This window comes from Lacerta agilis, chromosome 4, assembly GCF_009819535.1.
Source record: "Lacerta agilis isolate rLacAgi1 chromosome 4, rLacAgi1.pri, whole genome shotgun sequence".
In the NCBI taxonomy this organism is placed as follows: domain Eukaryota; kingdom Metazoa; phylum Chordata; class Lepidosauria; order Squamata; family Lacertidae; genus Lacerta; species Lacerta agilis.
The window spans coordinates 57,266,374-57,279,075 of NC_046315.1; the positions used below are offsets into that span (position 1 = coordinate 57,266,374).

The 12,702-nt window shown below is 43.6% G+C and overlaps 1 protein-coding gene across 3 annotated transcripts; it reads right to left on the reverse strand.

Annotated features, from left to right (window-relative positions):
• Positions 1-1,314: 1,314 nt before the first annotated feature.
• PRRG1 (proline rich and Gla domain 1) lies at positions 1,315-12,400 on the reverse strand. Of its 3 annotated transcripts, XM_033147192.1 has the most exons (5): positions 12,280-12,394; positions 11,349-11,424; positions 4,523-4,560; positions 3,518-3,678; positions 1,315-2,101 (listed from the first exon to the last, which is right to left on the reverse strand). In XM_033147192.1, the coding sequence occupies exons 3-5, from the start codon at positions 4,539-4,541 to the stop codon at positions 1,598-1,600; spliced, it is 684 nt and encodes a 227-aa protein (XP_033003083.1). In that variant the 5' UTR covers positions 4,542-4,560; positions 11,349-11,424; positions 12,280-12,394; the 3' UTR covers positions 1,315-1,597. The 3 variants fall into 3 exon arrangements, with proteins under 3 accessions (XP_033003083.1, XP_033003082.1, XP_033003084.1); XM_033147191.1 differs by lacking the exon at positions 11,349-11,424 and having other exon boundaries at positions 12,280-12,400; XM_033147193.1 differs by lacking the exons at positions 11,349-11,424; positions 12,280-12,394 and adding an exon at positions 11,919-12,022.
• Between the last annotated feature and the right edge of the window lie 302 nt (positions 12,401-12,702).

A 12,702-nucleotide genomic window follows, 5' to 3' on the forward strand; every position in this document is an offset into this window, starting at 1 on the left:
TAGAGGTACCTGCCTTCAGAAGAGATTACTTTCTGGGTAAATCTATGTGAATCAACACTATAGAATGCCTTCAATTTCAGCTTAGGAAAATGGGGGGCCAAGTATGAGAAAAGGTTGCCAGAGTCACTTTTGTCTGGTTAGCCAGACTGAAATGCTTTAGGGCAGCACTCCACAATCTGCTGCCCATCAGAGGTTTTTGGCCGCAACTCCCACCAGCCCCAGCCAGCCTGGTCAATTGTCAGTGATGATGGAACTTGTAATGTGAAACACCTGGAGGACATCAGGTTACAGGGGCAGAAATCACCCTCTTCTTACCTTCATGCACTGTTGTAGTTTGCCATGAATGGCTCAAAACAATTGGTTTTAAGAGATAAATATGTACAGGCAAGGGTCCCCCCACCTTCACATTTCTCACTCATTTCCCCCCCCCATTAAGAAATAAGAGTTGCTATTAAAAAAGAAGAAAACCCTAATAAAGGGGTGGGCGAAGAGAAGCAGCACTTTCTCAGCACCGCTTTTGGAATAAAATCACCTATAGATTTCTGGTGATTTAAGCATCACCTCTTACCTGCTTTTAAAAGCCAGCATGCATAAACAAGAGAACAGTCGGATCTTAACAGCATCTCTTTGAAGTGCAAAAGCACAGACTAGTCAGAATTGAGTATTGTAATTAAAAAAACAATAGGCCATTTCAGTGTGTAAAATATGAAATGAATACAAACGTGGAACAATTCATTGAACTGCAACCAAATACTGATAAGGTATACTCCCACTGGTCATGGGATAATTAGTCCACTGGGCTCTCAAGTCAACACACTTACCACAGAAAGTAGGAAAGAGAGAGCTTCTGTATAGGGCTTATCACATTTTATGTCAATCACAGAAAAAGCCCCCTTCCCCTGTACTCTATTGTCTCTTAACCTTTACTCTGGAAGATAGGTTGTTATAGCTGCACTGAAGACAGGAACAAAATTAATTACTATCAGTATGTGTTTCTAGTTTACATAATCGGGGGAAAATATTTTTAGTACTATACTCCACCTCGGGAACAGAGGCCTCTTTTTTTTTTTGCTGGAACCTACAATTAATCAGTAGCTTAATGCATTTCTCACAAACTATACTAAGTGTTATTTGTTAAAATGTTTCAACCTTACTTAGGGCAATGTGCTCTCTTTGGCAGAGGCAGCTATCACCATTCATGCCAACTGGCTTAACTGGTTTCTGTTAGGTGTGGCATATAATGCACAAAAAGCGAAAGGACAAAAATTATTGGCCTTTTTTGGTTTTAGGTGTGTGTGTGTGTGTGTGTGTACCTTTGTGGTTGGGGAGTCTTTTAGGTCTGCTGCAAGATCACTTCCAGCAATATAGAAAGACAGAAATTGCACCTCTGGAAGTATGCACAACTGTATCAAAGACTGCATTGTTTCCAGGGCTGGGGGAATATGTGGAACAAAACTAATATGGGACGGGGAAAAGGAAGTGGTGTTAGCATTACAAATCTTCAAAATGTATAATTAAGCTGCAATAAAGTGCTAAAAATGTATTAGGCTTCCCTCCCCATCCCCTTTAAAAGAATGGGCCCAGAATTCTCGCTGCTTCATTTAGTGGTAACAGGAGTTACTGAAATGCTATTCACAATTTCTTCATATTGAGGCGGTGGATCCAAGTGATTTGCTGTTTCCTTCCTTCTCAGGCCATTTGCACCAGCCACTTCCTCATATGATGGCGGTGGGTCATAATTTGACAGCCTGATTGATATTGAGTCTGAACGTCCATCTGTGTAGCTCAGGTATCCTGGAGAGTGTACATTGCCTTCAAACATTTCTTCCTGGGGAGAATGAAGAACGCTGAGTGGCTGAGGAAGTGGACTGCTTCCATCTGCAACAGTTCTGTCACCTGCGACTTCTCTGGTTCTGCTATGGGCATACATGGAACGTCTACGCATTTTCTTTCTGAACAGGCACCTCCATGTGATAAATATGATAAGGAGAATAACGAAAAAGCCAATGATTAATGGAACCACAAGGTAAAATGGATACCAGTTATGTCCTCCATTGATTTCTCCATTAAGCCTCTTTGTGTAGTCCTTCCAGAACTCCATCTGAAAATATGACAGAAGAAAATAGGTTTTCTGAGAGGTTCCTCCCCCATTTCTGATTGGAGAAATGAGAGGTTTTATGGCTGCAAACAAAAATACTGCTTCAGGAGTAAGCAAACAAATATTCTGGCAGATTTCCAGTATATGACTTATTATCAACCAATTTTCATTTCAGTTCCATTAGACACTCTTTTAACATTTGTGCGCACATTTAAGAGTAATCATTTTCCTTTCTCATAATTGCAGGGAGAAGAGGTAGGGGAAAAAAGACACTGTTTATCATATTGAGATAAAACAGCAAAACATCTCCTCCATTATAGTACTCTGCAGCATAGCACGGCTCATAAGAGCATAAGGACAATATCTAGCCCAGCACCCTGTTGTCCCAGTGGCCAACCAGAGGCCTGTGGGAAATCAGGGAGCAGAACATGAACACAAGAGCACCATCTCCTCCCATGGTTTCCAGCACTGCTGCCTCCAACTGTGGAGACAGAGCATAGACATTGTAACTAGTAGTCATTGGAAGCCTTCTCCTTCAGAGACAAAATGTTCTGTGGAGGCTGGTCCATGACAGCAAATGGGGCACTCCCCTACCATCCCCAGTCTGCCTCAAACAGCCTGTCCCACTTGCCTTCTTATTAACAACCAATCCAAGGGACAGAGTGCGGTGGGTAGGCAGGACATTGGCTGTCAGTTTCCTCCTCCTTGGTTTGTTTCTCTGGTAGAATTCAGCAGGGATTAATCAATTAGCTCTGTCTGTCACGGGCTCTGACTCTACCTACTGTTGGTCTCTTGAGTTTCTACCCTACCTGGCCCAATGAGCACCAGCCACCACTAAATGTTTGTGAATACTGGGCAGTTTGGCACAGTATAGCAGTTTCCCCTCTCAGCTTGGAAGCCACTTGTAACATTCAAATTTCAATTTATGGCTCAAATGGTTCCACTTTCTATTGCCAGAATATGAATCCAACAGTGAGGGAAATTATCTGAGAAACTGGGGTACAGAGATGTCACAAACTTATAGCTTATTCAGAAGTTAGTTCTGAGTTCAGTGGGATTCCCTTGTAAGTACAGGTATACCGTGGGCCAGGCTGTAATAATGGTCAGCATTCAACTTTTACTCAGAATAAACCCATTGAATTTAATGGACCCAACCAAGTAAAACTCAGCTGAACACCACTCAATGATTCCATTAAGCCAAGTGCATGAGATAAGAGAGATGCGAGGCAAGAGTTTCTAGTAATCCAGGTTCTCTTTTTTTCTTGCTTTCAATTTGCTGCAGTTTTGAACTAACTTCTCGTTCAGAGATTAAACAAAGTTTCGTGTTCATTATGTCGAAAAGAAATATAAACCTATCAATATCATTAAAAAGTAAGTTAACCCAGGAAGCATACCTTTACAACTGCATAGCTAACTTACCGTCTTTTCATCATTTTCAAAAGCTTCTCTTGCCTCTTCTCTGTTACAAATTTCTTCAAAGCACTCACGTTCAATGTTTCCTTGCTTTAATTCCTCCAAAAACCCATTAGCCCGCGGATATCTTTTCAGGACAGAATTGGCTTTAGTCTCTGAGATGAACACTGCAAAAAAACCCAAAGGTCACTAGCAATTTAAAATAGAAACATTAGGTTTTATTTATTTTATTTAGTTCAGGACAATTCTTTTTCTAAGGCAAGAATGTGTAAACTTATTTCTAAATAAAGCACGTGTGCCTAGTGATTATGTGGCTATCATTTTTAACTTTCCCAAGCACAAGGGCCTGGAGCAGTTAACAACATTTCAAACAGTACCAAGCCAGGTGAACAGAACATTCAATGCATTTAAAGTGTCAACCTCATCTCATCCCCGCAATATTTGATTGAACGTGTTTGAACTGTAAGCACAGAAACAACCCAGCTTCCGAGGCTGGAATGTAATAGCAGAAGAAGGGATGGTAGATTATTTGTGGCTTTTACAGATCAAGTCAAAACCCAAGATTTTAAGTAGGCATCTTGTAGTGTCCAGATTCAAGGTTCGTTCAGCTGCGATAAGTCCTCTGCATGTGCCAGATGACCATGTATATTACTGAGCTTTTTTAAAGGTTAGGCCAAACCTGCTGTGTTTGATCTGATTTGTGGAAGCCTACTCAGTGCCCGTAATGGATATGCAGTTTAGTCCAGGAATGAATTCTTGTGATTTCCCCACTACAGGTACTTCATGTGAGCCCTTTTGTGCTAGAGTAAATACTTGACTCTTGTCAGACAGTGAAGATTCTTTATTGGGGTGGAGAAAAGGAAGGATCTAATAGCTGACATAACACCAGATACAGGCATGGAAAGGAAACAATGTCCTTTGCTCCAACACACATACTTTGACACCAAAGATGTAGGGCACTACACACTCTTCCAAGTGAAAACACAAACTAGAACATACACACAAACTTACCACCATCCATGTTTAGCATTGCTGTCTGGAGAGGTCAGCTGTAACATAAAAAAGAAGGCACCCATTGTTAAATGTGAGGAACATCTCTTATTTGAAGACGTTTATAAAAATGATTAAATGTTATCATGTTGATGGCTAGCAAAGTTTGAAAAGAGAAGCAGCTTTGCTGATCAACTCCAGCATCTCATTTAGTAGTTTCCTACTAAAAACACAAAAAACTATATTTTTATTTAGATTCATATAGTTATTATCATTAACAAAGACTGGAACAGGTAGCTACGGTAAGTTCTACTAGGTGCGCAAAGCATGGGAACTTTACACAAAGGTTTAGGTAATGTCTGTTCATTCCTTTTAAAACATGGGAAGCCTTTTCGTTTTCATGATTTCGAATACATGAACCACATTTGCAGAATGCAGACAACAGGAGTGCTGGGTCTGGATGGGGGGTATTCAAATTCAAATTTCTGCTCAGCCATAGAGCTCACCAGCTTTTTAGAGGCATTAAAAATTGCTTCTCTTAATGTTTTAATTTTGCTTATTAGCAACTGTGGGCGTTTACATTCTGGAGCATTAAAGATATAAATCTTGAACTAATTAATGGCCTTGGACAATACAATCTTCCAGTCTTATCCCATCTCACATGGCTGCTTGGAGGACAGTAATCTTGTTTGTACACTGGAAATACTGCAGACTTGGGCTTAAATGAAAACCAGTTTCACAAAGCGCTGTTCCCATTCAAAGGAAGGCAGGAACGCACATGGCTCAGCATTGTGCAAAACACATGCCTTTCTACCGCATGATAATATTCAGGAGGAATACCTCAAGGCTGAGTTCCATGCGCTATACCCACAAAAGCCGGCACCACCGGGGTATGAATGTTGGCAGGGACATCAGGAGGAGGGGATGGGGGACCAAGGGTCCACAGGAAGGGAGGAGACAGAGGAACCCCATCGAGACTGGTCAGAGGAGGAGATTGACGGGGTAGTGTCCTTCGCACCTTTTACGACGGAACAGTGGAAGACGGTATTTGAGTCGGATGAAAACGAGGATACAGACTTCCTGGGGTTTGTCACTCCACCGCGCATGGAACAGTGGCAGCAGGGGAACGGGGAGGTGGAGAATGTTAGCACGAGCATACACCATCTGCTTGAGTCCAGCGACTCCGGGGAGGAAGGGGGCCTGGAGGAGGGAGTGGATGTCACGGAGACAAGCCTGGATAGGGAAAGGAGCGGGGGAGGAGGAACAGTGAGGGAAAGCGGCAAAGCAGGCAGGGAGGGGGAGGGGGCTGGCTATCGAGAACCGGCCCCATTAATCTCAACAGATACGTCTGAGGATGACGGCGATATCTTAGAGATATCGCCAGAAGAAAGGGGGAGTGCTGATGTCAGTAATAAACAGGGGGAAGGGAGGAAGAGAGACAGGAAAAGATTTACGCGTCACTTCCGAAGCACCCGGAGGTTATTGTGCTGGAAGAGGCGCGAAACGGAAGAGACTAGTTAGGATTTTTGCCGTAATGGAATGCAGATGTTTTTAGTAGCTCTGTGATTTGTAAGGACAATAAAATGCTTTGAAAACTGAGAAATGAGCCGGCTGCTATCTCACAGCAACACCAAATGCAAGGTTGCCATGACAAGTGCAAACAAATATCTTGAACAGAAGTAAAAAAAAAAAAAGTGTTCTTGAAGGTAATGAATTGCAATGCCGATACATAAATTTAGGGGATCTGTGGGTAATGAAACAGGCTAGACAGCATCTGGAGTGCATATGGCATACTGTGGTGTAGTGGTTAGAGCAGCCTCTCTCAACCTTGGGTCTCTAGATGTTGTTGGACCAAAACTCCCAACATCCCTAGCTAGCAGGCTCAGTAGTCAGGGATGATGGGAGTTGTAGTCCAACAACATCTGGGGACCCCAAGGTTAAGAAAGGCTGGGTTAGAGTTTTAGACTAGGACCTGAGAGGTCAGGGTTCAAATCCCCATTTTAATTAATTGTTAAATCCCATCCAAATAAACTACCCATCAAAAGTAACCCCCATTTTGTCAGAACCACATTTGTTTACTGGATCTTATTCTCCTTACTCATCCTAGACAACTCTTTGCCTTGCTTAAATCAGCATTTTAAAAGTTCAGAGTCATCAAGCATACAGACAACACCCAACTCCTCAGAGGATCTCACTCAGCAGTTTCACACAGAAGTTCAAAAGCATGGGACACAGAATCGGAGCCTGTGGCACCTCGTGGAACATGCCTCAGGCCCAAACAGTTGTCCCTCAGTGCTCCCTTTTAGAAATCAGGCACGCAGGTAGGAGCAGAACCACCATCATATGGTAAACTCGAAGAGCCTATCCAGAAGGCTATTGTAGTAAATGACATCAAAAGCCACTGAGGGGTCCAGGAGAATTAACAGGGTTGTACTCTTGGTATTGTTTTTCCAGCATCAGGGGTACAGAAGCCATAGGCCTTCTGAAACAGCAATAAAAGCAATTTCTAATGACAAGCCCAGGTTTGAAGCTAGATTGAAATGAATCTACATTTAGAAAGCATTAGAGAACTATTTGACAACAACAAAAAGACCCTGTCCGCCCTTTTTATTGAAACAATGCATTTTAATTGGAATTTAAGGATACCCTGAAAGACCTACATTGCTCCCAGTATGTTTCTGAGCACAATTCAAAGCGTTGGTGCTGACCTTTAAAGCCCTAAATGGCCTTGGTCCAGTATACCTGAAGGAGCGTCTCCACCCCCATCATTCTGCCCGGACACTGAGCCCCAGCGCCGAAGGCCTTCTGGCGGTTCCCTCACTGCGAGAAGCCAAGTTACAGGGAACAAGGCAGAGGGCCTTCTTAGTAGTGGCACCCACCCTGTGGAATGCCCTCCCATCAGATGTCAAATAAGCAACTACCAGACTTTTAGAAGACATCTGAAGGCAGCCCTGTTTAGGGAAGCTTTTAATGTTTGACGGACTACTGTATTTTAATATTTTGTTGGAAGCCACCCAGAGTGGCTGGGGAAACCCACCCAGATGGGCAGGGTATAAATAAAATAATAATAATAATAATATACCTCCCTTTTTGGACGAGTATTAATAGTTCGGCTTGAAAAGCAGCAAGTGTCCTAAGTAATGCACACCTGGAACATGGAAATCCTCTATCTTCTTTTTAAAATATGGACGCCACCCAATAGAAAGATGCAACAATTCACTGCAAGGAATTTCAGTACAGTACTGTACACCAACATAATAAAACTACATAAATCACAATTAAAGAAAAATCACATCAATCAATCTGACATTAAACTCCAGCAAAATCATGAGCAAAAATGCACATCTTTAACTGGCACAAGAAGTTCAACAGCACCAGTGCCAGCTGTATCTGAGAGAAGAAATTATTCCAAAACTGGGATCCCACCACTGAGAAGGTGGTGCCCTGCAGTACACTAAGCAAATTTTAGTTAATGGTGGTACTGGCAGGAGAGCCTTATTTATTGTCATACATCGGTACAAGGTTCTTTGTGTAAATCGTAACTATCAAGTTTCTACAACCTAGGTACTGCACAAAATGTGTGAAGCAGCTCTTGGGGCTTTTCACTAATTGCATTGTATTTACAGTGCATCTCCCCACCCCCAAGGGAGCTAGAATTCAAAACCCAGCCTTTTCCGCAAACTATACAGCAAATGCCAATGACAAGTTTCCCTATCTGATAAGGTACATTAAAAAAAAATCAATACAACAGAGTCATTTTGTGCATGCATACAAGGCATGTGAGTTTTATGAAGCAACTTGTGGGTGTTTAGAGAACTGCATGAAATTATTGTGGGATGCAGAGTGTTCTGCAAAGCTTGCTCCCAGCTGGTTTGAAGGAGAACAAATCCCACAAACACGCATGGACATTCCTCTTAGGAGTCAACACTGAAAGGTGTTGCAAGCACTGCTGACGAGGGAGAGATACGGCTAATCTAATCTTGGGAGTGACTGCAATGTGCATATGACATGGTTCAAGTCTCTCTTTTTGCCATATTTTTAGTCTACTCTTCATGCAAAGGTACAGATATACCGGTATGTAAAATAAAAAGCAGAATAAAAAATAACCAACCAGCAGGAACTATTAAAAATAGAATTCAATATAGCAATGTTACATGCCATACAAGGTTATGGTGCCAGAAGAAAGTCGAAGAACCTAAGAGCCCTGCAGGACCAGGTTAAAGACTCACCTAGCCTAGCATCCAACCAGATGCTTATGGGACACTGGCAAGCAGGCCCAGAACACAGCAACACTCTCGCAGCTTGTGATTTCCAGCAACTGCTATTTGGAAGCATACTGCCTCTGACTGCGGAGGCAGAACATAGCCACCATTCATTACTAATAACCATTGATAACCTTATCCTCCATGAATACTTCTAATCCTCACTGAAAGCCACCCAAGTTGGTGACCATCACTGCCTCCTGTGACAGTGAATCCCATAGTTTAACTACATGCCACATACTCACTTTTCCCTGTCTGAGCTAACTGTCCTAGAAATGATATCACTCATATCTGAACCAAGGCACTGGGATCTTTTAAAACATATTATACAACGGCCCCAATCCAAAGTTAGCCGTACTATTGAGTCCCACTGATAATTTGTCTGATGGAAATAGTCATAGGTAACTTCTTTTGACCTCAGCAATAGGGCTAGATTGTGGGTCAAATAATAGAACTCTGTATGCTACTTTTTTATTAAATAGATATGTAAAGAGTAAGAGGTTAGCAAAATGCTTCCAGCACAATATGACGTTTTAGTAATGGAGCTTCCAAGGTAAGCAAGGAACTTTTTATGGATAATGGCTGTCGGACTGCAGGGGTAGGGCATTCCCCAATGTCAGCATTGATTTTTATATTAGGAAATGTTGTTATTTAGAATGTACCTTATGACAACATAACATTTGGAAGTGGAGCTTGAGGGTGTCTGATTTTGCTAAGTTACAGATTTTATATTGTATGTGTCCGGACACGTTTCTGCACACAATCATATGCATTACTATGTAAACCTAATTCACTTGGGGGTTCTTGGGATGTCCTGTAGCCTAGATGCCACATTAAGTTGCTACTTCATAAGGCAGTATGTACACATACAAGTCCATCTCCTGTATCTGACTGGGTGTGAACACCGAGTCAGATAGGTAAAATGGCCAGAACTCTTGGATTACAAAAATTGCAATCCTTTACCTACTTACTGAGAGTAAGCCCTGTTGAACTCAACTGATCTTATTTCAGAGTATATGTGTATAGGATTGTAGTGTAAAATACACAGCTATTATTCTATCATTTGGAAATCTGGAGCTAGAAAGTTTCAAGCAGTGCAGGGCTAGGAAGCTTCTAAGCCTAGGGTCACTTTACGTCATGGAAAAACAGCATTGCTTCAAAGCAGGAAAGTGTATGCATCATCTGTACTCTGCTGTTGTGGGAAATTCCTAACGTGTGCAGTGCCCACAATTGAGACCTAATTATGTCTGATGAGCTGCAACTCTGCCCACACCGCCCTGTGACATGTCACTCTTACGTTTTTGTCTAGGGAGGCTGTAGTTCAGTGGCACAGCATCTGCCTTTCATGCAGAAGGTCTCAGGTTCAATCTGCAGCATCTCCAGATGTCTCCTGGGAGACAAATGCCTGAAATCCTGGAAAGCTGCTGGCATCGGTGTAGCTCATACTGGGCTAGATGGACCAATGAGTCTGACTCATATAAGGCACATTTCCTGTTTCCTGTGTCTTTCCCCACACCAGAATCATCATTATCATCCATACAACATGCAACACTATCAAGAAGACCTTCACATGCCTGATGGGTCATCCTTTGCTACATCTGGAGCTGAAGAAATCTTCATGAACTTTTGTTGAAACTGTCAAGTACGGGCTCACAGGACTACAAATATTGCTGCTCCTGCTAATTTACTAATTATTTCTTCTATGGCAGGCATTTAAAAATGTTTACTTGTTCACTTCTCTTAGATCCAAGCATATTATCTGGTCTTTGCCAGGATGGTCCATTGATTTGACCCACTTTGTAGATACCTTAATTGTCATCTTAAGTTTTTCTGTATTATTTAGTTCCTTTTAAACTTTACACATTAGTGCCGCTGGAACCTTGAGATCCATGAATTACTGGAAGGCACCTAGTACTTCCTTGAGACTTATTATTTTAGTCTATATTGGCATTCCATTGATTTCCCAGGTCTGTTTCTATTAAGGACTCTTTATGCCATTTTTAAAGTTAGTCATGACCCTTAGAACCTTCATTCACTGTTTCCCAAATTTACATGTGTGCTATTTCATTACTGTCTATGCTTTCTTAACTCATTCCAGTAAAAAATCAAACTGCTGAAATACTTAAAAACAACCTGCAAAATTCTAATACCCCTCAGGCAACAAAAGTCATTCTGGTCAACAATGCAAACTGCAAAAACAGCTTACTAAGCAAAATGTTAAAGCCATAGCCAGGAAGCAGAAGTTTCCTGCTTAAAAGCCATCCACTGGGCTTTGTGTTCAACAACTACTGTCTGTCGAAGCCACCTCAGGATATTGATTGCTGATTCATTTGACAGATAGCAATTGTTGAACACAATTGTATTCTTTCTAAAGAAGAAAAAGAAACAACAGAAGCTGCACGACAATACAATTGCATTATTTCCTTTATACTATTCCAATACAGCCAGTCTCAGACAAGAAACTTTAAAAAGCACATTTGGTTCTGCACTGCTAGCACAAGCAGAGATATATTAGACACCAAGTAACCGAACACAGCCACTTGGCAGCGCACACGCTTTCTGCAGCATACTTTGAAGTACAATACCTTCTTTTTGTAAAAAACCGCATGGCAGGTCAAAGATGCCTATGACACAGAAAGGGCTGTAGGAGGTCAAGGCTCACTGCAGATAAACAAAGATAGTGGAGAGCAATTTCCTGATAAATTAAAAACGGGTGAGACTGGAAAGCGAGTGCTTGATGCTGCGAAAGGCAGGGAGGTGGTGGGGGACATTAGGTTACTTCGTGCAGAGAAGCCATTTCACAGGGAGGAAGCAGGCAGCTTGCCTGTGATCGGAAAACGAGGATAGGCCATTCTCTCCCCCTTCCGATTCTCTTTGGGAGGACTTGGAGCCATCTCCCTTCTCGGGACGCAAATCTCAGAAATGCTTTTGTCTTAAAGGAATTAGATCACTTGCTCCTAAAACTTCAACTCCAGCTTCCCATCATCTTGGCGTCCGAAAACAAAAAACCGAATCCGACAATGGCGTCTCTCCAAAACTCGGGCTGCGACCCTCTGAAATAAGTCCTGCCGGGCACAAAATATCAGCCCACAACAAACCAAACTCCCTGCGCCCAGATCAACATCTGGCTGGCTGACACATAGCCAGCCACCTACCAAGCAACTCCTGCGGCAGTCAGGAAGGAGACCTTCCCTTTCCAACAGCGAGGATCACCGGATACAGGAGAGGGGGCGCCCGGAGAGCTGCCCAAAGGAAACCCCACTTTGTTATTGCCAGCAGCAGCATCCCCGCGGCCCCTACCCAGGGAAAAAGAGCCAGGCTCCGAGACTTCTCTGCCCAGCTCATCTCCCGCCGCCACATTCCCAAAGCCGCTCCCATAGCCAAACAACTCCCTCAGTTTAGGGTGAACCCCGACGGCGCCGCCCGGCAGAAGTTATCTCTCCCTCCCCCCCCCCGAGTCGCCAGCGCCCTTCCTCCCACCGCCAGGCGCCGGGAAGCGGCCCAGGAGCCACGAACCTCTCCGCGGCAGGAGCGCGCCGCAGCTTCCCTCCTTGACGCGCCGCACCTCCTTCCCTCCGGCAGCCTCGGAGCCCTTCCTGGCGCTGCAACGCTCCCAGTTGAGAAAGGCGCATCTGGCGCAGGCGCAACGCCCGCCTAACAACACCCCCGCGACGTTAGGGAAGCTGGGAAAAATGGAGAACGGCGCGCGGGGGCGGGCACACCCTCGCCCCTCCTACGACAGTGGCTCTCTAATCCGGCGTTGCTTCTTTCCCCTGCGGGGTCACAGCCAATTCGCTGGAGGCGAAAGGCTGGCTCTATACGTCCCAGCCACTTAGCCGGAGCAAGCCTTCTCAACCAAGAGAGGCAGGCCTTCCGTGGAGAAAGCAGTGGGCATGCCGAAGAAACGCCTGGCTTCCATATGCTACAAACTTCGGCTTG